At 53.0% G+C, this 26,776-nt stretch overlaps 1 protein-coding gene across 4 annotated transcripts in view; it reads right to left on the minus strand.

Moving 5' to 3' along the window:
• RAB11FIP4 (RAB11 family interacting protein 4) overlaps positions 1-26,776 on the minus strand; it is a 103,985-nt gene that overhangs the window by 20,445 nt on the left and 56,764 nt on the right. The window contains exons 1-2 of one of the 4 annotated variants that reach the window (XM_061142855.1): positions 15,092-15,313; positions 1,489-1,568 (exon numbers count right to left, since the gene is read on the minus strand). The exons of 1 other annotated variant lie outside the window; for it this stretch is intronic. Coding sequence is in view for 1 of the 3 variants with exons in the window: in XM_061142853.1 (XP_060998836.1) it covers positions 15,092-15,121 (30 nt within the window). In the remaining 2 variants the exon portion in view is untranslated. Of the gene's footprint in view, positions 1-1,488; positions 1,569-15,091; positions 15,314-26,776 lie in introns of those variants that run through there. 2 more of the 4 variants (XM_061142854.1, XM_061142853.1) reach the window with 2 other exon arrangements.

Here is a 26,776-nt window from a genome sequence, read left to right on the forward strand (position 1 = left end):
CAAATATTGGGGCTTCCCTGATGGCTCAGTAGTGAAGAATCCGCCTGCCAATGTAGGAGACATGGGTTCGATCCCTGGTCCGGGAAGATCTCACACGTCTCAGAGCAACTAAGGCCGTGTGCCCCATTTACTAAGCCTGTGCTCTGCAACAAGAGGTCACTGCAAGGAGAAGCTGGCACACTGCAACTGGAGAGTAGCCCCCACTCTCCCCAACTAGAGAAAAGTCCAAGCAGCAATGAAGATCCACCACAGCCAAAAATAAAGTTTTTTAAAAAGACAAATATTGTCAGATCAGATTAAAAAACAACTGCATGGCATTTATGAGACACAGTTTAAATGTAAGGACACAGATGGGTAGAAAAAAGATATACCACCCGAACACCAACCAAAAGTTGAAGGGGCTATATTAATACCAAAATACACTTTAAGGCAAGAGATAGAGGACATTAAAAAACAATACAAATCAATTTAACAAGATGTAACACTCCTAAGCATTTATGCATCCAAAAACATTGTTTCAAAATACACAAGGCCCACTGGAATTCTCTGGTGGTCCAGCGGTTAGGACTCGGAGCTTTCACTGCTGGGCCCAGGGTTCCATCCCTGGTCGGAGAATTAAGACCCCACAAGTTGTGGGACTTGACAAAACAAACAATGCCACAAAGCAAAACTTAGAACAACAAGCTGGAGATTTTAACTCCTCTCTCAGTAAATGATAGAGCACGCAAACAAGAGAATTACAAGGGAGACAGAAGATGTGAACACAAGTTTGACCTGACACAAACAGAACATTACACCCAACAGCTGTAGAATAAAACCATTAGGCCAAAGGTTGATGAAGATCTGGACACCTGCACAATATCAAAGAATCCCCCTACAGATTACTGAAATCCCCACTGCACCCCTAGTACTGCTACTACGGAGAAAATAGGCTACTGTCCTTTTAATGCAGTGATCAAACCTAGCACCACTAATCAGGAAAAACCACACACTGGCCTCCCGAAGTGTTACAGTATGAAGGACACAGCATCACCTACCATACAGTCTTTACAAAACACTTAATTCTAATCAAGACTTAAAACCTAACCTCTGCTAAACGGGAAAGCAGCCAACAGAGGAAAAAGTTACACATCACCACAGGGAGATAGTCAGAGTGTGGCATCTTCTACAAGACAACTGGCCTGGTCTTTTCCAAGAAAGAATGTCATAAGAAGAGGGAGGGGGATTTTTCTAGACCAGTGGTTCTCGAACTTCATGTGCACCAGAGTCATGTGGAGGGCGGGGTGGATGGTTGAAACTCAAATCGAATCAGTTTCAGATTCAGTCGGTCTGGGGTGAGGTCTAAAAATGTGCATTTTGATAGGTTGAAAGAGATTTTTTTTAAGTGCATTTCTCACCACTTGTCAGGAGATGCTGGATCTCTTGTTAGGCCATACTGGGAGAACTACTGTTTTTGATTAACCGAGAGACATAAACATTGAACATTACCTTTGATTAGATCCTGGTTGGAACAAGCAAGCAAGCAACACCACCGAGATGTAAAGGCTCTTTTGGGGACAAACAGGAAGCTGGAATATGAACCATCAATAGAAGTTGGGTGATATTAGGGAATGATGCTTGATTTCACTAGATATGTTAACTGTATCTAGTTACGAAGGAGAAATACCCTTCGTTTTGATAATGCCTTGCTTCATTCTGAAGTCTCCCTGGTGGCTCAGACGGTAAAGAATTGGCCTGTAATGCAGGTAGACCCGGGTTCGATCCCTGGAGAAGAGAACGGTAACCCACTCCAGTATTCTTGCTTGGAGAATCCCATGGACAGAGGAGCCTGGCGGGTTACAGTCCACGGGTCGCAACAGAGTAGGACACGACTTAGTGACTCGACAGCAACAAAAGGTAGGGTTGGCAGAAAGAGGGAGCTTGGAGGAGCAGCACAACCTCCTCAGATAAAACCAGTCCTCGAGGACAAGAGCTGAGGGCGAGCAGTCTGGGTTACAAATGACCAGATGCAGAGGCGAGGGTGGCTCAGGCTACAAGAAGGAAGGGCCCCTCATCGATGGTGGGCCTTTACCTGAAGGCAGAGCTGCCCACTCTCAGGCTCTCTCTGGATGGAGGCTGTGCTCACCTCCTCCACCCTTGGAGGACCGTTCAGAGAAACTTTCTGTTCTGGGCAGAATTCTGTCTGCCCAACCCCCCTAACCAACAGTCTTTTAGAATGTAACTGTTATTTGGAGACAGGGTCCTTAAAGCGGTAATAAAATGAAAAATGAGGTCATAAGGGTGGCCCTAATCTAATATGACCAGTGTCCTTATAAGGAGATTAGGAGGCGCGTACACATACATACACACACACACGTGAAGACACAGGGAGAAAACAGCCAAGAGAGGCCTCAGAAGAAACCAACCCCGTGGACACCTGGATCTTGGACCCTGCAATCCAGCAGCACCGTGAAAAAAGACACTTCAGATGCGCAAGTGCGGTACTGTCACTGTGGCCCGGGCAAGCTAGCACACCTTCCTCCTCCTCCTCCAGGAAGCCTGTGAGGACACCCCTCAGCGAGGTCCACGTTCTCCACCCACCTTCTCATCCAGGTAATAAGAGCAAATTCCTTCAAGGTCAATTCAATGCAACCTCTGTAGAGAACTAACTATTGGGTCTCCAGAACCTCATCAAGAAACTTGGGATTTTTGGGGGGGGCGGGTTGGGAGGGGTCTCTCCTTAGAGAAATTCTTGGCTTCTCTTCCATGACCATTTTGGGGTCCTGCTGCTTCTAAAGAGACTGTACTGGGACTTCCCTGGGGGTCCAGTGGCTTAGACTTCGAGCTCCCAATGCAAGGAGCTCAGGTTCTGATCAGGGAACTAAATGCCACATGCTGCAACTAAAGATATGGCATGCCACAATGAAGATCGAAGATCCCGAGTGCCGCAACTAGGACCCAGTGTAGCCAAATGAATATTTTAAAAATGATAATAAACTATTTTATGGATACTGAAAGCCTGGTGAATCTACAATTATCAGGATGATGTTTTGTAATACTATTTATATATGGATCTTAAATAAATTATTTCCATTTCCTGTGTTCTCTCAATAGCATAGGAATTATAGTTTCATTTTAAAGAAGCGTGTATGCAGTTCAACCACAGGCATTTAAAATTTGCGAAAGCAATCTTTGTGTGCCTATAAAACTGTACATAGTACATAAATGTAAAAGTTATTTCCTCTAAATAGTGACTGGTTGACAAGAGATCAGCAGTTAGCCCTGGAACCCACAGAGCCTCTAACCCTGGGCCAGGCCACCTCTGTGGCCAGCAGTGCCCAGTAATTGAGCAGGATATTACCAGTTTCTCCACGCCAGGCAGTATTTCTGGCTGCTTGAAATCCAGGGCAGACTTCTTCCCTCTGTTGTGGTCAGTTTGGGAAGGAGGGCGCTTTGCCACTCTTGGGACACGTGGACACCCCGCTCGGCTGTGATGCCAGCCTGCTCCTGCCATGACCAGAACCAGAGGCTCCACTCCCCGCCAGGGTTGGGTGTCTAAGGTCAATGATCGTCAGTGACCATGAGGCCAGGCAGATACTGCAGCTGAGTTTGGCTAAGAGACCCACCTCCAAGGAGAACCCACAAGGGAAGTCAAGGGTCAGCTGTTGCTCCCGCAGGGACCAAGCTCTTGATGGGGTTTAAATTGTCCCAGCAAAGCCCAGGGTCCCAGATCTGAGCACCCTAGTGAATCCACCTCCTGAACAAAAAGAATTCAAACAGGCTATCCAACCTTCCTACTGCCCCTGAAGTCAAGCCAAAGGTCTTGATTTTCAAGTGAGAACGTGGACTTTGGAGGCAAACTGTTGGGGATTATGAAAACAGAACTTAAATTGCTTCCACATCTGGAAACCAAACCCAGCGGCCAGCCCCAAGAATTCCAGGCATGTTAGCCTGGAGAGGCTGCAGGTCAGGGGAGGTGTTTCCTGTTGGCTGAGTCCCTGGCATCCACCTCCCCAAATCCATAGGCAAGAAGTGACTGCGAGAAGCCAGGTGGAACCACACCAGAGAGGAAGCAAAGCCGGGAAGGTAAGACAAGGCAGCTCTGGCTACCTGGCCCGTGTCTGCTGCATGCTTTGTGGGGGTGGGTCTCATTTCCTTCCCCTAAAATCCCTGCAAGTAAATACTGTCTCCTCCTTACAGATAAGGACGCCAGAGAACTTAATCCACACTTTGCCCTCAAGTGATGCTGTGATTCTTCCCTCTAGGCCGCTTTGTCATCACACAGACAGGAGCAGCCATGGGAACCTGAATCAAGAACCCTAACTTCCATGGGCCCCTCTAAATTCTCAAAAAAGTTTCCCCAAGTGCCCACCGGGAAGCCCCAGTTCCCACCAGCTGTTGTCTCTACAGCTCTCCTTGAGAAAACCGTGGGCGAGGTGGAGGGCCAAACGTCAAGAGAACTCTCAGGGTGCACGTTGGGGGGTGTGGGGGGGTGCATCAAGGGCTCTCCTGGCTCTCAAAGCAGGCAGCTATTTTGGGCTACAAATTATAGCTTTTAAAGATGTGGCTGTTTGAAGGGAGGGCTTAATTACTCACACCACAGCAGTCTGAGGGGCTTGTCTTGGGGGCTCCCTGTGTTCCCGTCTGATAAGAGGAGTTTAAAGTGAATGCTGGGGAAGGGATACCAGGGGCCAGCTCTCCACCCCCAAGCCCACCAGGTGGGCCCAGCGGCACTCCCTTCGGCAGGGCGCCCTCAGACAAGGTAATGACACGACCTTCTGGGGGAACACACCTAAGCAGTTGCTGTTGTTCAGTTGTCCAGTTGTGCCCAACTGGACATGGACTACAGCATGCCCAGCTGCCCTGTCCTTCACCGTCTCCCGGAATTTGCTCAAACTCATGGTCTTTGAGTCAGTGATGCCATCCAACCTAAGCAGGGCTGACAGCCTAAAGCCAGGCAGGGTACCTACCCAGCCCTACCCCATTCCCTCTCTGCCACAGAAACCCCTGGGCCTTGAAAGTCCAAGCAGGTGCCAGGGTTCACCCACAGCCGACAGCCAAGGCTCCTTTTGACTCATCCTCCTGGAGCAGACAGGGGAGGAAATGGCAACCGTCTCCAGTATTCTTGCCTGGGAAATCCCATGGACAGAGGAGCCTACGGTCCATGGGGTCAGAGAGAGTCAGACATGACTTAGTGACCGAGCACCTGGGGCAGACAGTGGGATCAGCTGGCCAATGACAGGATAACTTCTTCCCTCCCCACACTGCAGAGGCCCCCTGCTTTTATAACCTTCCAGCACCTTCCATCAGCCCAGAGTCCCCAGCAGGACTGAGCTCCCGGCAGGCTCAGTCCAGCGGTTCCTTTTGGTCCTATGGCCTCCGCCAGGTTCAGCTACCCAAGCTTCAGGTTCCAGGGGTGCAGCCCAGTGCCAGGGCCACCAGCGCACGGCTGGCCAGAGCCAGCTCCCTTCCCAGGCACCCCCACCCCGCAGTGGGGACAGGGGAGAGCAGTAGGTCCGACCACTGAGCTTGGGGCGCAGAAGTGAGAGGCGCCCAGGGAGTCCAGGACACAGAAGTCCCTCAAGTCCCCCTCACAGAGCCTGTGGGCTCCCCGCTGGCTGCTGAACAACCAGGTCCCAACTCCTCAGACCAGCGCCCACGGCCCCAGGACAGGACACTGCCAGCCCTCATACCCCAAGCTCCTGTCCAGCTTCACCCCCCACGTCCTGGCACGTGCTGTTCCTTCTTGCCTGAAACACAACTCCTCCCGGGCCACACATGCCTGTCCCTACACAAGCCCCCAGTTAGAAAGTCACCGCATTTGGGAGGCCAGCCCCTCCCCCCTCTCCACATCCCCCCTCACCCCCAGCCCTGAACCGGGCTCCCTCAGCCCCCCAGCCATCTCGGGGCGCCCTCCCCACAGCGAGCCCTGTCTCCGCCCCTGACCCTCCCTGGGGCACCGGGCAAAGAGGCACACGCCAGGCTGGGTCCTCTAATTCACCTCCCCTGCCCCTTATGTACCATTTTAAGGAGGAAGGCGTTACTGAGTAGGCAGTTTTTTTCTTTCCCAGCCTTAGCACAGCTAACCCACTGGTTCCCCTCCAAACTAAGCCAGGAGCATTGCCTCCTGGGGGCCCCAGAGAAGCCGCTGCGCCAGCTGATATGGGCTCCTTTTGAGCAGAGTTCTACCCTACCCGCATCTCCATGTCTCTTAGGTCTGGTTAAATGCATTACACCCCTTGGTACATGCAAATAACCGAGGTCCACCCTCAGATCTCATCAAGGGTAGGGCTGCGAACCCCCGACACCGTATGCAAAATGGAGGAAGTCAGGCTACTGGCTTTCCATCAGGATCTCAAGAGAGGCAGAGAGGAGACCGCTGACGAAAACAAGGTCTAAGACAACAGCCGGGGGACTTCCGGCCAAGACTCTGTGCTCCCAATGCAGGGGTCCCAGGTTTGATCTCTGGTTGGGGAACTGGATGTCGCACATATCGAGAGCTCGCGTGCTACAACTAAGATCAAAGATCTGGAGTGCTACAACTAAGACTCAGTGTAGCCAAATACATATCAAAACAAAAAAAGACCACAGCCCATTCTGACAGTCTCCCTCCAGCCAGCATCTGAGCTCCTCAGCTCAGCGTGGCCCACTTTCAGCTAGACAGCTCAATCTCGACTTGCTGCTCCCTCAGAACTGCTCCTCGCTTAGTGAGCAGCCCCCACCTTGTTAATTTCACCCCCAAGTACTGTGCCAAGTACTGACTGGTCACCCCATTCGCTCCCCTGCAGCCCAGCCAGCCCACCCATCACATCCCGCTTACACAGGCGGGTCCCCGTGCCTTCACCGCCCTCCTCCCTGCCCTGGACCCCTCCAGCTATTTCAGGGCACTTACTTGGAGTGACACTGTCGGCGGGCATTCCCTGAGCCCTTGGCACCCAGTTCAAGAAACACAAACGGTCTTAAACATTTGAGGAAGACCAGGAAAGAAGACATCTATCAGGCACCTAGCACATGCTCGATGTTTCTGAGCATCAGCCATGGTTCAGATGAGAAAACCGGGGCTCAGAGAGGTTAAGCAATTTGACAAGGTCACAGAGCCCTCGGGACTAGGATTTGAACAAGGTCTGCTTTCAATACAGCAAGGAAGGTACAGGAATATTAAATACTCTTGGCGATGGCAGGGTCCATCACTTAGCATTGGAGCAGCCTCTCAGGCTGAGCTCTGCAGGCCATGGAAACAGGAATTAGCCGGGCTGGTGGCATCAGAAGTTGGACTTGAGCTGAGGGTTGCAGGGACCACAGCAAACTAGACCACTGACTACCGTCTGTTGAGGCTCCAGGGGCCTGTGCCATCCTGGAAACGGGGTGTAGCCTCCTCCCCTCTCCCAGCACAGGGAGCTTTTCAAAGAGGCTACATGTGGGAAGATTTTACAGAAAGGGAGAGGAGAGAGATTTGCAAGAAAATTGCTAAAAGGAAACACATGTGAAAATGAAAACTTGGGCAAAGTGGGAGGAGGAGGAGGGGAGGAAGGAAAAGATGTGTTCAAGGATTATACACTGAGTCAAGAAGCCAGGGAATGAAGGCCAGCTCCATCTGTTATCTTCGGAAGGCCAAGGACCCACTTGCTGCCTTCATGTTCCCTTTCAACCCAGGCGGAAGGAAGCACTGTGACCTTAGATGGTCAGTACCCAGCAAGAGAGGAACAGCGAAAGCCACACTGTCAGCCACAGCGTACAATCCTGATGGCTGTGGAGCCATGACCCACAATTGGTAGAGGAAGAACCGGGGCTCAGAGAGGTTGCTCTACTTCCCCAAGATCACATAGCTTCTGAGCTATAAAGCTGGAAATTGAGTCCAGGTCTGCCCGGTTTCCAAGCTCATTCCCTTGAACCACATCAGGATGTCACATCATAAATCCTCCCACCACTATAATGTGGTTCTACTTCCTTCCTTCAAGAAACTGGGCACTAATAAGACCTCTACAGGTTACCTACTTTGTGGGTTTCGTTAAACTCAAGATGCCTTTGATTTCAAGATGCACCATTATTTCAAGTATGCTAAGAGATGGCACTGTCAAATTATAATACACCAACAAATGTATGACACACAGCAATTTGAGACGCTAAAATGTGAGAAAAAAAAGTATGTCTTAGGATCTATAAAATACAGTGTGAGTATTAGTGGGGAAAGGGACTCAGCCAGTTCCTTGGCTGTGTGTATGCTCAGAGAAGGGTAGGTGACAGCTCCAGGCATGCATGCGTGCATACACGTATGTACGTACGTACGTACACACACACACACACACACACACCCATAATGTGAGCTCCTTCTCTGCTAATAACTCGTGCAGATAATCACACAACAATGTGCTGGCCAGACCTGCCTTGTCAACGAGGACCCTCATTTTTCCAGGCCACCAATTCAAGGTTACTCAACACTGTCAGTCAGAGCTTGTCCTGACCACCACCCACCTGGCCAGCCGGCCTGGCCAGCTTTGCCTCAGAGGTGCTGCAGACCTCCGAGTAACCAAGCTGGAGAGACAGGCAGGTCTGCTCCTTGGAAAACTCCTGAGGGCAATCACTCGATGTGGCCAGGTGGCTGCACAGCCCACACCTTGCCACTGGCCCCTCTCCCGGTCTCCTGGGGCCTGCAACCAGCCAGAGCCACAGTGCTTCAATAAGGCGGGGACTGCACGGCAGCGGCAGGCGGGCAGCCCAGGTCTAAGCTGGCTTTTCCAGCTGAGCATAGGTGGACAGACAGGCAGGCCCCAGGTGAAGGGCAGAGGCGCAGACCCCCTCTCCTGGGTAGAGAGGCCACGGCCCTGCAAAGCCGGCAGCCCTCTGGGAGGAAGCGCCAGGCCCACCCCCACACCAAGCCCTGGAGATGGCTGGCACCTGGGAACACGCTCTGCATCTCATTCACAGACTGCCTCTCGGCAGGCGGCAGTTATTTCATCCAACCCCAGAGTCGGCGTCTGCTAAGGCCACGTTGGTTTATTTAAAAGCACAGGAGGACTTCCCTGGTGGTCCAGTGGTTAAGCATCCACCAGTCAATGTAGGGGACACGGGTTTGATCCGTGGTCTGGGAAGACTTCACATGCCACTGCACCACAACTACTGAAGGCTGCAGGCTCGAAAGCCCATGTTCCGCCACGAGGGAAGCCAGTGTATTGAGAAGCCAGCGTACCCAACTAGAGAGTAGCCCCCACTCTCTGCAACTAGAGAAAAGCCCACACAGCAATGAAGATCCAGTACAGCCCTATATAAATACATTAAAAAAAAATCTAAGTTAGCGACAAAAAGTGAAACTATATTAAAAAAAAAAAAAGCACAGAGGCTAAGGACGTGCAATCTTGCTCTTCCCATAACCGTCCTCTGGTAGTGTAGTTTTTCCCACCACCTTCCTGTTTCGGGGCTGACAGCCTCCCTGCAAGAAGTTCTGTTAGGGACTTCCCAGGCGGTCCATTGGTTAAGACTCTGTGCTTCCAATGCAAGGGGTGAGGGTTCACTCTCTGGTCACGTAACGAAGATCCCATACGCCACAAGATGCAGCCAAAAAGTAAAAATAGAAAGCAGTTCGGTTAGGTGCTATGGCTATCAGTCATAAGAATCAAACCAGCAGAAGTCTGAGAGAACTAAAAATAAGTTTGCTCTTATGCCAAGCACTGTTTTAAATGCTTTCCATACATTTACATATCTGATCCACATAACCACCTTGCGAGGGAGGTAGTAGCATCATTCTCTTTTCACAGACAAGGAAACTGAGGCACAGACAAGTTAAGTAAGTTTCCTAGGATTCCACAAACAGCAACTGGCAGAGCCAGGACTTGAACCCAGAGAGCCCAACTCCGGAGCCCAGGCTCTCAGGGACCACACTATGCTGGCCCTAGTTACCTAATCATCCACCAGGTGCCAACGGAGCAAGATTCAGAACCCACTCTGGGTACTGCAGGTCACAGGAGCTCATGTTATCTGCATTACTACCCTATGAGGTGGATAGTATTATCACACCCATTCTACAGGTGGGAAAACTGAGGCTCAGGAAGTCAAGATAGCGGTTGGTAGTGTAGTCACTAGGTCGTCTCTGACTCTTTGCGACCCCATGGACTGTAGCCTGCCAGGTTCCTCTGTCCAAGGGATTTCCCAGGCAAGAATACTGGAGTGGGTTGCCATTTCCTTCTCCAGTGGATCTTTCCGACCCAGGGATTGAAGCTGGGTCTCCTGCATTGGCAGGGGGATTCTATACCAACTGAGCCACCAGGGAAGCCCAGGAAGTTGAGGTAGCCTGCCCAAAGAACTTCACGCAGCAGAGCCAGGGATCTAGATGCAGGTGTTTTCTGGCTGTAACACTTTTTTTCCTGCTTTAAGAAAACAGGCATTGGGTGCTGAGCACTTGTGTTTTGAGGCAGGTATTTCTCCCAGGAAAATGGGTGAGCAAGAAGAAGAAACTTGCTCCTATGTCTCTCCTATCCTAAAGGGTAGACTGAAGTCTGGTGCTGACAGAAGACCCCTCTCTGCTCTCTGATCCCTGGTCCACCGCAGACAGCACTGGCTACATGAAATGCACGTGGTCCCTTTCTATGGAAATTAGGCCTGCAGAGCGCAGGAGGGTGGGGGTGATAAAAGATGACTCAAGGGTGAGCGAGCTCCCACCCACTCTCCCACACTCCCGTTCTGATTAGGCCTTCCTCTTTTCAATCCCTTAAAAGAGAAAAGCACCCATGAGCAGAGCTGCAGATATTAATAATAACTGCTACAGAGCTTTGTTTTCATTTGAATCATGTTTACATTGCTGGGGAAGAACCCACTTGTCTGGAAAGACGAAGCAGGTTGAATCAATTAAAAATATGTCCAAGAGTCGGGCAACTTCCCATTTCTTGAAGGAAGTCAAGAAGAGGGGTTAGAAAAGTCAGTATTACTTGTACTATCTGCCAGAAGGAGCTGTGTCAAGGTCACTGGGACCCCACCTCCCCCAGACCTCCACGTGCCCCTTGGAGGATGCACTGGTTTCTGGATACCCAGCTTCTCCTTCCACTTCACACACACATTCACCATCAGGGCCCTCAGCTCTACAGAGATGAGCCCGAGGCTGCTGCCCAGGTGCGTGAGGGCCTCTGCTGGGCTCCCAAGGAGACCGGGGCACACAGGTGAGCTGCCACCTGGCCATGGGTAGAGGGAGTGAAGAGGAAGCTAAGGGAAATCAGGGAGCCGGAGGAGGAGATGAGGAAGCTGAGCCCTGGTGGCGGGGGGCAGCCAGAGTGAGGTTGAGCGAGGGCTGCCAGCTCTCTGCAGGTCTTGAGGGCTGTGCCTGCCGCACCCCTGGCAGCAGTAGCCCGTGGGGACGGGGGCAGGGGGGACAGTCCCGACCGTGATCCACCAGCTTCGACAGCGTTTATGGACACAATCCAGGTGGGTTTTGCTGGTATTGACTTGAGGAATGGAAACAACAGCCTGACAAGAACAGTTTCCACATTTACTTGGACAGGCTCATCGGTCCCAGAGATGGCCACGCAGTCCCACACCTCTCCCCAGGAACGCCTTCACGTCCACACCCCTCGACAGCAGGGGCCAGATGAGGACTGAGCACTGAAACGCATCTGTGCCCGCAGCGTTCTCAGCTGCACGGCTGCTCTCCTCCTGGCACCCCGGCTAGCCCCTGGCACAGCACACCTGCCCCGGTCTCTCTCTGTCTCTGATCTCGGCGTCCTCCCTTCAAGTCCGTGGGTGTACCTCATCAGCCGTGGGCCTACTTTCGGGCCTCTGTGGTCAGAGGCCAGCTTCTCCTGGAGGACTTCCCTGCCCACTCTGTTTAAAAACACCTCTCCCCGCACTCCTCAGGACCCTGCTTTCTCTCCCGGCACCTCTCACGCTGCAGGTTTTCCCTGTTTGCCTGTCCTCTTCTGTCACAGTGAGCTCCCTGAAGGCAGGGACTGCTGTCGGCTGGGTTCACTGCTGTGTCCAGCACAGACTCTAACACGAATTAGATGCTCAAATGTTGCTGAATGAAGGAATTGCCTGGGCCCAGCAATGTGCTTGGTGCAGGCTGGGGGAATAGGTATGGGGAAGGATCTGTGCCCTGGAAACCACCTAGAGGAGGAGACCGTGTACCACAGCCTGGGGACATGGTCACACAATGTCTAGACAGATGCCAGGTGGGCCTGCCCGATCAACAAGCCTGTCGTGTGCTCAGCTGGCTGTGGGCAGGTTATCCAGCTGCGGGACCAGGCAGTAGAAGCCCTGAATGGTCCTCCCCATTGAAGAGGCCAGTGACTTGATGCCATCAACGCCCAGTTGCTGGGTCAAGTCACAGAGAAAAACCTCCACCCCCAGGGATCCGCAGAACCAAGGCACTGTGCCCACTGCCAAGGCCAGGCAGCAGACAATGCCAGAGATGCTTCCTCATCCAAAGGCAATAAGCCTTGTGCTGGGGGGCACAGGGAGGTGGGCTCCCTCTGCCCAGGCTGTCCCCCTGCCCCCTATCTAAGGTCCTGGGTCCCTGAGGTGCCTACCTCCCAGAAATGCTCATCTGCTATTTTATTTGGAACCTCTCTCCACCTGCTCCCCCTGCGTGCCTCTTCTCTTATCTATACCTAAAATATAAAAGGCAAAGTGAGGGCTTCCCTGGTGACTCAGTGGTAAAGAATCTGCCTGCCAAAGCAGGAGATGTAGGTTCGATCCCTGGTCCAGGAAGATCCCACATGCCACGGAGCCACAAAGCCTGTGCACCCCAACTACTTAACCTGTGCTCTAGAGCCCGTGCTCCGCAACAACGGAAGCCACCGCGCGGAGAAGCCCGCACACCGCAACTAGAGAGTAGCCCCTGCTCTGTGCAACTAGGGAAAAGCCCATGCAGCAACAAGGACCCAGTGCAGGCAATAAATAAATAAAATTATTTAAAAAATAAATAAAAAAGTGAAACTGTGAAGCCCCTTAAAGCAGGATCAGCTGTGAAACATCCCTTGGCACAAGAGCCACCTCAGAGGAGGGACTGGAGCCCTAGGAAAATAAGTTTCTAGCCAGGGTGGTGAGGAATGAGGAAGGTGCTGGCACGTGAGAGCTGAGAGGGCTCCAGGCGAGCAGCTGAAGAGAAAGCCCTGGGTGTGGGGCTAGCTGGTCCCTGCAGGAGGGGAAGGGGCCGGGAGGCCAGGAGGCAGCCAGTGTGCTTTGGGGAGGGGCCTGAAGGCTCTGAAGGGAGGCCAGGAAGGAGGGAGGGTGGAGGACAGGAGAATATTCACCAACCAGCAGTTCTCCTGCTGAAGCCTAGTGCCTCCCCAGGGCAGGCTGCTCCAGGCACTCTGATTTCTTCTTTCTGCCCTCAGCGGAACGAAAGTCCTTTCCAAGGACAGGCTCCAGGCAGTCTCTCTTACTGGTCCTCCTTGGGGCAAAGGCCACGCCTCCTGCCTGCTCACCTGGTCCGGCTTGTCCCGTCCATACTCTAGGCACAGTCTTATCTCATGCCTGCCTTAGTCATCTGCCCCACCGTCTCCATCAAAGCCAGGGTCTCCAAATTACAGAGCTGTTCCCCAGTTGGCATCTGCCCGAGTTGTACTGCCTCCTACTTAAGAATCCCACAGGGGACACAGGGGCCTGGGTGAAGTCACAGGGACCTTGGAGACAAGCCAGATCAACTCCTCCCTGAGGGCTGGGGCAGGGCAGGGCTGGGCAGGGAGCAACTGGACCCAGATTATCAGTCCCCCACCTCCCAACAGCCTTCAAACACCTGGAGGGGTGGAAAGTGTCCAGAGTTTATAGCCCTTGGGCACAAAATCAGCATTTCATGAATGTCAGCTGAGTAGGGTAAGGCTTGGGACAGTCGTGGAGTAAGCTGGTGGCGAGTGGGTGGCAAGACCAGTGACTTGCCAGTCAAAATCAGTGACTCTAAGACTCCACCAAGGCTGGGCTAGATGGTTACAGAGAGAGATAAGAGAACCCTGCTGCAGGGTTCTGAGGTGCACCAGCTGGGACCCTCCTCCCAGCCCTCACTGTAACTACATTTCACCAAGGAAAGGACCCGGGGGTGTCCCTTCCCGGGAGCCCCCGCGATGAGCACCAGGCTCCAGGAAGGGAGGACAGAGGTTTGGTGGATCACCAGGAATCAGCCCAGCGGGCTGCCACCCAAGTCCCACACGCTGAGTATCCAAGCCCACCTCCCTCACTCTCCTTTGAGGAGGCGGCCTGTAAATCAGTCAAGGAACACTGGCATGTCCCTCAGGGCTGAAAGATGTGTCCCCTCCAGCCATCTGTAGGAGAGCAGGGGAGAAGGGGACATGTGGAAAGAGGTACCCTGGAGGGTGAGCAAGGACGGGAAGAAATAAAGTCCGGGGCTTCGTAGGGTTCCTACAGCTCTCACTCGGTTCTCCAAGCCTGCTCCGCCCAGACCTCAGAGAGAAGCGGCTGTGACAACTGCCACGACTACCGGGGCGGACCTGCGGGTTCTTGGGGCCCTGAGAACTAGGAGCTGGGAGCCCGCGCACACGTCCGGCCTCCGTATCCTCTCGGCTGGGAAGGGGCAGGGCCAAACCCCAAACTAGGCTGGTCCTCCCTCCTGTCTAGCAGAGACCCTCGAAGATGAGGGAAGCCCGGGAACAGGGTCCGTGCAGCCTGCGAGAGCTACGGGAAAACTTCGCCCGTGGACGGCCCGCTTTGGGACTCAGTAGGGCCAAGGGCAGGGAGCTAGGGTAACACTGGTCCCGGAGGGGCAGGCGCCCTGGGAGCCGAGGTGGGAGGCGGGGGCGGGGGATGTCCCAAGGGAGGAGTCCGGGCAAACAAACCTCCTTTCCAGCCCACTAGATCCCCCTCTAAACACCTTCTGAAACGGCGCCTAGAAGAACTGACCGCCTCTCCTCGCGCCTCGGGGCCACCGCTGCCCACCCTCGCACCAGGGAGCCGGAGAGGGTCGGGGGTGGCGACTTACACCCCTGCGGCCCAGCGCACCCAGGCGCAGGTAACCGGACCTCCCCGACCAGAGGGACCCTCCCAGGGAAGTGGCCGGCGCCCGGACTGCGGGCGAAGTTCCGTGATCCGGCAACTTCCCCAGTCCCGGGCCCACGGGCCCGGCAAGGTGCGCGTCGTCGGAGCCCCAAGCCCTCCCCCTGCCCCGGCAGCCGCTTACCTGGCCCCCGGTGGCTGGCGGGGTGCGCATCCCCGTCCGGCCGCGCGCGGGTCGGTGTGCTGCAGAAAGGAGAGAAACGGGCGGGAGCGGGTCGGTTGGGCGAACCGGGAAGCGGCCGGCCGAGCGCAGGGAACAGCCCGGTGCGCGCCGAGACTGCGTGCCGGGTTCGGCACCAGTTGACGGCGCCGGCCCCGCCCCCACCCGCGCCCGTTGCCGGGAGACCCGCGTGGGCCGAAGGGTTCTTTGTATCAAAGCTGCCGTGACATCACGAGGCGCCCGGGCTCCGGGTTCGAAGGGGGCGGGGCCTCGCGCCGGGGGCGGGACGAGGGGAGAAGGAAGCGCGGCCTGGGAACCCGAGCCGCGGGGGGCGGGGTCCAGGTAACCCCGCCCCCTAAGGTAGGGGCAGGTGGCGGGGGCGACGCCGGTTATTGGCCGCGCGGCCGCGAGGCAGGCCCGGCCCACGCCCCCTTCCCCGGGCCCCAGCGGGCGCCTCCGGAGGTGGAGCTCGCCTGGGCCCTCCCGAGCCCGCGCCGCCAGGTTACTGCCGCCGGCGTTTGGGCGGCCGGGGCCCTGGGATTCCGGAGTTTGTAAATTCACGCGCCTCTCAGGCGGGCGCTGTGACCGCCGCTGCCCGCTCCAGGATACTCTCAGCTTGCCGTCATTGCTTCCTGGTTCACGTTTGCAGACGCGAACGGAGACCCGCCGACAAGACCCCACACCCGCCGTCGCCGCCCACTGCCACCCGCCTGAGTCTCAGTTCAGGTCACTTCAGTCGCTCAGTCGTGTCCGACTCTTTGCGACCCCATGAATCGCAGCACGCCAGGCCTCCCTGTCCATCACCAACTCCCAGAGTTTACTCAAACTCACGTCCATCGAGTCGTGATGCCATCCAGCCATCTCATCCTCTGTCGTCCCCTTCTCCTCCTGCCCCCAATCCCTTACAGCATTAGGGTCTTTGTGACTCCTAAATTGATTCTCATTCTGAATCCCACCCACAACTTTCCCAACCTTTTGATGTAAAGTCAAAGTTGTCTTTTTAACCAGTATGGGAATACAAAGAACCAAGCAAGCGGCAACAAGAACTAAAAAAAAAACAAGGAAAGCACCTCATCTGTTGGATCCTAGTAAGTATAACATAAGTAAAAAATGTGCTCCCTCATAACTCTTCATTATGCTGTGGATTAAAAGACGGCAAACAGTAAACCAGCAAATTTTGCAAGCGTGGCTTCCCTTTGACTTGACGTTGCACTGTGTAACTGGGGAGGGTGCAGAGCAGACCAACAAGGTGGCACTTTGGTATGGGTAGCGCCCTTTGGTCCAACATCAATACACACACACACACACACACACACACACACAGCTTTTTCAGCCCCCTTATCTTTGGCTCTTTGCTCTCAGCTTCCTCTCTCCCCAATATCTCCCTTGTAAACAAACTTCCAGCTGCCTTTCTGTTTACCAGGGCCTGTCTCTTTAGGCAAAGCATTCCACTGGGGCTCTCAGACCTGCTGGGGACCCTCCAAAATGGACAGCATTAGCCAGAGGGTGGGGAGCCTTCTGGCCAGGGTTGCATGTGGGAGGAGGCTGGGGCAGTGTAGGTGGAAACTCTATCACAACTGGCCCTCTCCTCCCTGCTTATGCGCTGCAGTTCTCAGATCTACATGTGGAGGCCACAGACTGTTTCTCACTCTGGTTTCGTGTCCACCCCCACAGTCCTAACACTCAGGAGCATTGTGGTGTACCAGAAAGAGCAGTGGCTTTGGAATCAGACAGAACTCGGTTTGAATCCTTTTGGCCAGTTGCAAGTCTTAGGACAAGTTCTATGACATCTCAGACTCAGTGTGTTCATCTGTAAAATGGGACTGGCACTGTCTACTTCATGGGTTGTTTTGCACGCTGACCCAGTGGGTACACTTGATTTTAGGCATTCATCAAAGGTGTGCTGCCTGACTGAGTCCATGCACCCTGGGCCTGCTCTGCCTTTTCAGCTCCACCCTGAGACCTTAGCTTGGCTCCCTCAGGTGAGGTTTTAGGGTGGCGCTGAATCCTGGGGTTCTGTCTCAGTTTCTCCTCTTCCAAGTCTTTTGTTGCCCCTCAAGCACTATTAGTTCCAGAAGGCAGGTCACATGACAGGGTCACCCAGAACAGGGGAAGAGAAGCAGAAACCCAAGGTGATCTTGGCTTTCTCAAAGTCAAGGTTGGTGGAGAGGCAGACTATCAAGCTCCTCCTTACCCCACTAGGGGGAACCTGATGGACATGGTCCAGAGCTCCGTGGAGGGGGTGATGCTTCTGATCCCTCTTTATTTTTCCTGAAACTGGTGTGGTGGGGAGCATCTCCAGGTATTTGTCCTGAGAAGTAGAATGACAGAGAGGAGTGTCACAATATGCTATCACAACTCAGCACTGGACAAGCTGAGTTAAAGCCTGCCAGTCCTACACTGTACCATGGGCAAGTCATGTAATAACTCAGAGCCTCAGTTTCCACTTCTATAAATTGGGAACAAGACCTTTCCTCTTCCAGTTGTGAGGTTTAAATGAAATGATAGGAACTTCCCTGGTGGTCCAGTGGTTAAGACTCTGCTTCCAACGCAGGGGGCCAGACTTCCATCCCTGGTCAGGGAACTATTAATAGAACTCACATGCTGCCACTAAGAGTTCACAGGCCACAGTTAAAGATTGCGCATGCTGCAACAAAGATCGAAGGTCCTGTGTCGCAACTAAGACCTGGTGCAGCCAAATAAATAAATACTATAAAATAAAACACTCATCCCCCATATTATGGATGAGAAGACAGAGACTCAGGGAAGGCTGGGAATATGTCCAGATATCAGATGAGTAGGGACGGGGCTCCTGACTGCCAGTGCCAGACCCTCTCTTTCCTAGGGATGGGGTCAGACAGGCCCAAGGTGGGAAGCAGCAGGGAGGTGATGCCCTCACAGTGCTTCCCCAGTGCTGAATCTCCCAAGGGGTCTGACTTGTCTCTTCAGGAGAAATAACACTCTCATTAAAAACAGAAGCCCTTTCCCAGGAAACGTACCCAGGAGTAATTTTCAGACTGCAATTCACTCTAATGGATTCTTCTTATGTCATGAAACTGATTCTGCCACTGTTGATAGGAGCATACTCCCATGACGCTGAATGCCAAAGCCAGAGAGAAGCAGATGGAATGTTGACAAGCAGGAGTTAATGGCCCTCCAGGAGCTGATGGGGGCGGAAAACACATGATCACCTGGGTGATCCAGGTGAGGGGAGAGATCAGTGAGTTCTCTCTGTACCATGGCTGTCTACCCCTGTTAACTTCCCTTCTGCTGTCACTGTGCAGGAGTTGGCTCAGGATCAGAGGGTGTGAAGAGGCAACATTTTGTACATGTTTGGGGCCATGTGGGAGGCCAGGCTAAGCAGGTAGGGCATCATCATGGTCCAGTGGTTAAGAATCCACCTTCCACGGGCTTCCCTGGTGGCTCAGTGGTTAAGGATCTGCCTGCCAATGCAGGAGACACAGGTTGGATCCCTGATCCAGGAAGATCCCACATGCCATGGAGCAGCTAAGCCCGAGCGCCATGACCACTTTGCCTGTGCTCTAGAGCCCAGGAGCCAAAACTATTGAGCCCAAGAACCACAACTACTGAAGTCTGTGCTCCTAGAGCCTATGCTCCACAACAAGAGAAGCCACCACAGTGAGAAGCCCTCTAATTAGAAGGTAGCCCCAAGTCACTGCAATTAGGGAAAAGCCCAGCACAAAAAAAATAAATTAATAAATAAACATAAAAAAACAAAATAAAAACAAATGAGCATGATTATGTTTCTTTTTTTTAAAGAAAAGAATCCACCTTCTAAGGCAAGGGGTGAGGGTTCAATCTCTGGCCGGGGAACTGAGATTCTACAAGTCCATAAGTGTTATTAAAGAAAACAAAAACAGGAAAAGAGCTCTCTGGACATTACCTGGTGTTAACATTAGTCAAACAACTGATGCCAACCAACATGAGCCAAATGATCAGAGAACAACAGCATGAATAATACCAGGGTTGGGCAGGGGACAAGCATCAGGTCCAGTGGTTCTCAAGCTGGGCTCCTTGAAACCTTCAGGGTTCTACGGAGACCTTGCAAAAGCGGGGTGAGGGTGTGCTCTCCATAAGCAATAGGAATAACTCCACTTCTATCTGCTTTCCATTTAGGCTTCCACATGAAATTTCACATGGACAGGGTGTTCCATGGCTTAGAAGGTGTTTCAAATCACTAGTCTAGTGAAACCACTCATTTCCAAACAAGGAGACAAGCCCCAAGGTGGGAAATGGTTTCTCCTCTCACAGTTCACAGCAGAGCTGGGATTAGCCCCGGGCTCCTTACTCTCTGTCTAGGGCTCTCCAAGACAATATCAGTCATCAACCAGGACTGTCAAACTGGTCAAACCTGGTCACACATTGGACTCTATTTCTGTCCAAACACCTTATCACCAGCTACTGCTCTCTCTGTGGAAAAAACCCTGCACGTTGCTGGCTCAGACTTCACCCTAAGCACTTGTCTTCTCTTGATTCCAAAGTCAGAGAGCATCACCCCAAGTATTAAACACGCCTCAGCTTTCTGGGACTTCCCTGGCGGTCCAGTGGCTAAGCCTCTGTTCTTCCATTGCAGGGGGCACGGGTTCGATCCTGGGTTGGGGAAGCTAAGATCCCACATGCTGCAGGGTGTGGCCAAACACACACACACACAACAAAGTCTCAGCTTTCCATCCCAGGGGACAAATTCGACCTTTGATAAAGTCAGCAGTGGCTTCAGAAAGAGAAAAATGTACTAAGGAAGTAGGTGAGATCATGGGATTACAGAGGCCTCTTAACCCGGAGGGAAAGACCTTCCCACTCCCCCACGGCTCCAGCAAGGGCCTCCAGGGGGCTGTGCTGCCCAGGGAAGAAGAGGTATCCCAGACCACCCCTTGCTCTGGGAGCTGCGGTCCAGACAGCACATCACTTCCTACCCTACCTCGCCCAGGAGCAGGTCTTGGACCAGGTGTGTGCCCCAGAAACATGAGCCCCCTTCCACTGGCAAATATCTCAGTGCTGGTGGCTGTCCTTTGGCTTGGATGCCTTAGCAATCTGCCCCGGGGCCTGCTGTCCTGTGTGATATCTGGCTGATATGGGCTGGGACCAGGTCCTACAGACTCTGGACACGGGCTGAGTGTCAGAAGGCTGGGCTCTATTTTTGTCAACCTGTGCTCATGTAAACAATGGGTTTTCTTACTCATGCAAACCCAATAAGCAGGGAAGATGGTCAGAGAACCTGCCTTTCCTCTGACTCACCCAATCATCTAAGAGGAGGTGGTGGCGGGTGAGGAGGAAATGGAACAAGGTCTTTGACTTGGACTGGGAGAGGGCAAGGGGGAAAACTTCCCTGTCCTTTATTCTCTGTAAAGTCAGGTGACTGCAAACCCTTGGGAGCATAAACCACTCTTCTGTTTCAAATGCCTCCCCTGACCCTCTCCCCCTCCTCCCAGACTTGGCAGCCCACGTCTCTGATTTTTAGGAGTGGATAGTAAAGCCGAAGTTCCAAAATTGCGCTGCGCACTGGACTCACTTGGGAGCTTAAAAAAGTCAATGCCCACGATTTCCCTGGTGCCACAGTGGATAAGAATCTGCCTGTCAATGCAGGAGACAGACGTTGAATTTCTGGTCCAGGAAGATTCCACATGCCTTGGAGCTACAGAGCCCATGCTCTGGAGCCTGCGAGCTGCAACCATGAACCTGGCGAGCTGCAATCAGTGCCCCTAGAGCCTGTGCTTGGCAACAAGAGAAGCCACTACAATGAGAAGCCTGTGCACCCCAATGAGAGTAGCCCCACTTGCAGCAACTAGAGAAAGCCCAAACATAGCAACAAAGACCCAGCGCAGCCAAAAAAATTTTTTAATTAAAAAAAAAAGTCAATGCCCAGGTTATATCAGATAGTAACCGAATCTCAGTGGCCTGGATGGGAGCCAGGCGGCAGCTGTTTTTAAAGATGCCCCAGGGGACTGCAGTGTAGCAAAGTTTGGGAACTATTTTGCCAAAGGCTTGTGACTACAGTGGGGGTTGGAGCCCAGGTGCAGGCGTCATTAGCTCATTCATTCATTCCGTCATTCACTCACACATCTTCTATGTGCCAGACACTTTTCCTCGTGCTGGAGACACAGCTGTGATCAACAGTCTCAGTTCCTGTGGCCCCTGCTTTCAAGTGAGGCGAGTCAGACAAAAATCAATGAATGGATGATGTATGTGACATGTACTATGAAGGAAATAAAGGAAACCAAAGCAGGACAGAGACTCTGGGGGTAGGGGACAATTTTCACCCCGGATTTAGACACTGACTTTTGCTTCAGGGAGCAGCTGGGCCCCCGCCCACTGTCCCGGACTTTATCCTGCCGTCTGGGTAAAAAACAGCTTTCCCCGGACATTCCGCAAGGTCCTCCTGCCTTTGGCCCCTCACAGGGTGCACTGCTTACATCTTTCCCTTAAGCTATTTCTTTAGGTGGGGCCTGGCATCTCTTCTGAAGTTCCTGAGATGGAATTTGAAAGGAAAGAAACAAGGAAATGAGAAAGACCTTTTCCAAGATTCAGTTGCCCTCCTCCTAGATCGTGTCAGCTCTCAGCTCTGAAGAGACACCCTCTGCCCTAGTGAGTGCCTTGGCCAGGGGCTCTGCAACCAGAGAGAGACCACTTCCCCTGCAGCTTATTATTAATAGCAGCTAGTAGTCACGTACAGATGTGAGAGTTGGACGATAAAGAAGGCTGAGTGCTGAAGAATTGATGTTTCTGAACTGTGGTGCTGGAGAAGACTCTTGAGAGTCCCTTGGACTGCAAGGAGATCACACCAGTCAATCCTAAAGGAAATGAACCCTGAATATTCATTGGAAGGACTGATCCTGAAGCTGAAGGTCCAATACTTTGGCCACCTGATGCAAAGAACTGACTCCTTGGAAAAGACCCTGATGCTGGGAAAGATTGAGGGCAGGAGGAGAAGGGGACAACAGAGGATGAGATGGTTGGATGGCATCACCAACTCAATGGACATGAGTTTGAGTAAGCTCCAGGAGTTGGCGATGGACAGGGAAGCCTGGCGTGCTGCAGTCCATGGGGTCGCCAAGAGTTGGATATGACTGAGCGACTGAACAACAATAGCTAACTATTGGAGATCCACTGTATGCCACTCATTTCTTCTCATTTATTTCACTCCAATCATCTTGTGTGAATGATGTACTGCACCTAGATTACAGATGAGGAAGCTGAGGCTTAAAAGGGTTAGTGCTATAGCCAGGGTGGCAGAACCAAGATGCACACTCAGATCTGCGGGCCCATGTCCAGGATTCCCAGCTGCCTCTCTTACTGCAAAAGCAGTTTATTGGCAGCAACTGAATGGCCTGAAATCAGCAGAAACTAGTTAATAAAGATGATAAAAGACTGAGCAAGTCAGGTCTCCTGCCCTTCTCCATCATTCTTGGGGCGGCATCCACTGTCCAATGCAGCATTACTTTAATCAGTTGCAGCTCTTACCTGGCCTCTGTGATGTGTCCCAATGCACCTCGTGATACGTCCTGGGGAGCGTCTTGCCCTTGAAGGTGGGATATCATCCTTCCTGCCTGGCTGACCACATGAGAGTGGAAAGCTGGCCACCCTTCTGGTGGGAACTCGGCTGCTGCCTCCTGCCCCAGAGACAAGCCCAAGGAGACGAGCCCTGATTTTTCCCTGGGTGCTACTGGATGAGAGAAGGATGCGGCCAGGGCTCCAGGGAGAGAGAGAGGGAGGAAATATTTGTTGCTTTCAAAAATGTATTTTGCAGAGTCCCCATCGCACTCTGAAAGCATAAAAAGGGCTTTGTGGTTCACTCAGCAGGCAAAACTCTTGGCTCCTCCTTGGAGATGTCACAGAGCATGTCAGGGGAGAGAGCCTGGGGGTTTCTTACGGCTGTCCAGCTTTGGACAGAACCCCTTCTCACTGAACTAACAACAAAAGGACTCGGTGTTATAAGGAACATACTTGGGAAAACAATGCACCAGGCTCCTGGCATGCTCACACTCAGACACACAAACACACACAATAACATGATGTTAGTGTCTTCATTTTAAAGATAAGAATAGCAAACAGCTACAAAGTACTTCCTATGCACCAGGCTCTGTTCTAAGTGCTTCACCTGATATTCACTCATTTAACTTTCACAACAATCCGGTGAGGTAGGTATTATCCCCATTCTACAGATGGGGAAACTGAGGCTTAACGAGGTTACTCAAAGACATAAAGCCTATAAATGGAGAGTCAGAATTCAAACCCAGGGAGCTGACCCCAGAGACTGAGCACCAAAACAAAAGGAGGCTCAGATTTGTAACATCACCTCCTCAAAGCAATCATAGTGGAACCAAGATCATTTATTCATCCAGTCACTAGTTATTCAAACATTCACTGAGCAGAGACCACAGGCCAGCCACTGGGAAATATAAGAACAGGATGCAGAGTCCAGGGCTCACTGGTGCCAGAGCTGGACACCCAGGGCTGTGCGCTAAGGCAGGGGGGTTAGCACTCAGGCATTAGCATGTTTGCACACTCGTGTGAGCTGGGTGTGTGAATCCCCAGAGAGGCCCTCCACTTGAGATGCTGGGGTCCAAACACTGCCTGGACTGCTGTGTCCTTGAACTGCAGTTTCTGTATATGACGGGGTCCCGTGCCGGCTCTTTTCACTCCAAGCCTGGGCTCCTTTCTGAGCCCCACAGCTTAGCATCCGAGAAGCCCTCTCTCCTGGGTCATCCACCCCAACCCTCCCCAGAGTCATTCTGGAGGCAGCCTGCCCAGAACAGCTGCTCTCCAACAAGGTGGGGCCCCAGGCCCTCTGAGCACGGCCTCACCACGGGCGTGACTCCCTCCTCACAGCTCTGTGAGTCCTCCTTGCACCCCTGCTCTCAGCAGCAATTCAGACATGCCCCAGGGATGCTCTGGGGCCATTCATCTCAGGAATTCAGCCGCTCCTGAGAGGAACGGGCCTTTGAGACAAGCCCGGGAGTGGACGAATGTCACCTTACATCTTTTTTTTCAGGGCAGAAGGACATATCCTCAAGGGCTTGTAATTCCACTTGGAGAACACAGTCCCCCACAATTGTCTCCTCGATTATCTGGAGATGAGAAAACACCCCAAACCCACAACAAACAAGCCGGCCCGTGAATGCCAAAAGTAGGGCTGCGAATTCTGCAGGATGAGAGGCCGGGCGCGGGGCTAGGAGACGGCGGGCGGCGGGCAGGAAGGTTTGGCAGGGTGGGGCAAGGCCAGGGCCAAAGGCGCACTTGGATCCACCCAGGCTGGGCCCGGCTGCCCCTGAACAAACAGGCTCATCTGGAGCTGGGAGCCGGCCTCCCTCTCAGACACACACACCTCGTTTGTGGCTTCTCTTCCAGGGCCGGGCTCAGCAACGGGAAACCAAAGGCCCTGGCCCCGGGACACTGAGCCAGTGTTCCTCCCACTTAGGGGAAAACCGCAGCCTGGGAGGGCGGGCCGAAGGGGCTGCCGTGTCCAGGTACAGACGCGGGAGGGGCGGCCCAGAGGAGGCCCTCGCAGGGGAGGGAGAGAGGGAATGCTCCCGGGCGCCCAGAAAAAGAAACCTTTCTTCCAGGCCCGGCCCCCTGCCTTCTCACTTGACCACAGGGCCACATTCTGGCTGGCCAGCCAGGTTCAAGCCCCAGCTCGGCTTCAAGCCGATAGCTGGTGTTCAAGTCGATTCCTGCCAGCCTCTGATCACATTTTCGTTAACCAATCAATCCCTGACCTGGTTTTCCACGTGTTTAAAGACACCTTATTTGATGGATGGTGTTGACTCAGAGTGCTAAGTTCACTTCAGTCGTGTCTGACTCTTTGTGACCCATGGACTGTAGCCCACCAGGCTCCTCTCTCCATAAGGATTCTCCAGACAAGAATATCAGGGTGAGTTGCTGTGCCCTCCTCCAGGGGATCTTCCCGACCCAAGGATCGAACCCTCATCTCTTAAGTCTCCTGCACTGGCAGGCAAGCTCTTTCCACTAGTACCATCTATAATTCATGCTTGAACAAAGCTTACGCACCACGCATTTTCTCCATGAGGCATATCACAGCCTTCCCACACTCGGGAACACGAGGAGCACTTCAGTCCTACATGTGAGGGTCATTTTTAAACAGCAAAAGCTGGCCCCCTCCGCAAAAAAAAAAAAGAACAAAAACGCAACATGGCATGAAAAACACTGTTGAAGGGACACTTGTTTGCAGAATGAGATGAAAGTGAAGACCTCAGTTGGGCAACTCAAATTGTCATCTCCGAGCATGTCTGCTGATGAGCATGAAAATGCTGTGGGGATTTTGGGGATTACAAATAAATTTTAGCAAGTAAGCAAATCTGCAACCATGGAATCTAAGATATGAGGATCGACTGTGTCTGTGCTATAGGGTGACCGAGGGACGGGGAGGGAGGTGGGTGTTAAGTGAAATAACTCGCGAAGAACACTTAGAGGTGTGGGCCAGCGGCACGGTGGCGAACGCATCCGACCACTCAGGGTACTTAGCACAGTGATAGTGCCACACCTGTCTGTAGGGTTACCACCTCTATCACCTGCTGAACAGGTGATCGATACCTCTGTGGCTCCCTCTGCTTGGAATGTCATTCCTTGCACTTTCTCCAGCTCAGGAAGCCCAGAGGCCAGGGTTTCAAGTTAGTTTGGGGCTGGGTTTGGATCACATCTTCGCCACTGGCAGCTGGGAGCCCTGAGGCCAAGTCGGGTCTCCTCCTTACCATGCAGCACTGCCTCCCCCTTGCTCACCTGCAGCTGATGATCGCCTCATAGAAGCAACCAGAAGAGACCCTACTCCTGATCCCTCCGCGAGTCTGCACACCCACCTGTGCAGGTCCCGCTCGCCTTCGATCTGCTGCAACGCCTGGTTCACAGAGGGACCCTTCTCCTCGGATCCCGGACCCCCTCCCTTGAAGGTTCTTTGTCCCTGCAACCACCCGCAACCTCAGACACTCCTTGTATCATCAGTGTCCCCTTCGAAATGTCTTTCTCTCCATACGAGATTATGCCCTGGCTTTGAAAATCCCTCCCGAAGCTCCGCAGGGCAGAAATGAATAAACCAGAGACACGTGGGTCCTCACCTCACCGCAGCACTTGACCCCGTGGGACCTTTCTCCTTCACCTTCTCAGCCTGGCTTCATGCATGGCTGCCTTCCTGGTTTCCTCTCCAGGACTGACTTCTCCTTTTCCTGGGGCTCCCAGAGGTTTACGTCCAGCTTGGACCTCTCCCCCGAGGTCCCGACTGTCCGTGGAGGAAGTTTACTGAGGGGGCGAGTTAGGGGTCGACCCGGAGAGGGCACGAGGGAAGCAGGATGGAGCAGAGGGAGAGGGGAGTATAAGGCAGTTGTAACGAGGCCTCACCTGACCCTGCAGGTGCCCTGGAGCTGGATGGTCCTTCAGTGTTGTCTCCAGAAGAGGCCAGGGAAGGGACTTCCCTGGTGATCCGGTGGCTAAGACTCCATGCTCCCAGTGTAGGGGGCCCAGGTCCAATCCTTGGTCAGGGAACCAGATCCCACATGCTGCAACTAAAGAGTTCACATGCCTCAACTAAAGATCCTGCATACTGCAACGAAGATGCAAGACGGAAGATCTCGCATACCTCAACTAAGACCCGGCACAGCCAAATAAGTCAACAAAAAGGTG

Source organism: Dama dama, chromosome 5, assembly GCF_033118175.1.
Source record: "Dama dama isolate Ldn47 chromosome 5, ASM3311817v1, whole genome shotgun sequence".
Taxonomy (NCBI): Eukaryota; Metazoa; Chordata; class Mammalia; order Artiodactyla; family Cervidae; genus Dama; species Dama dama.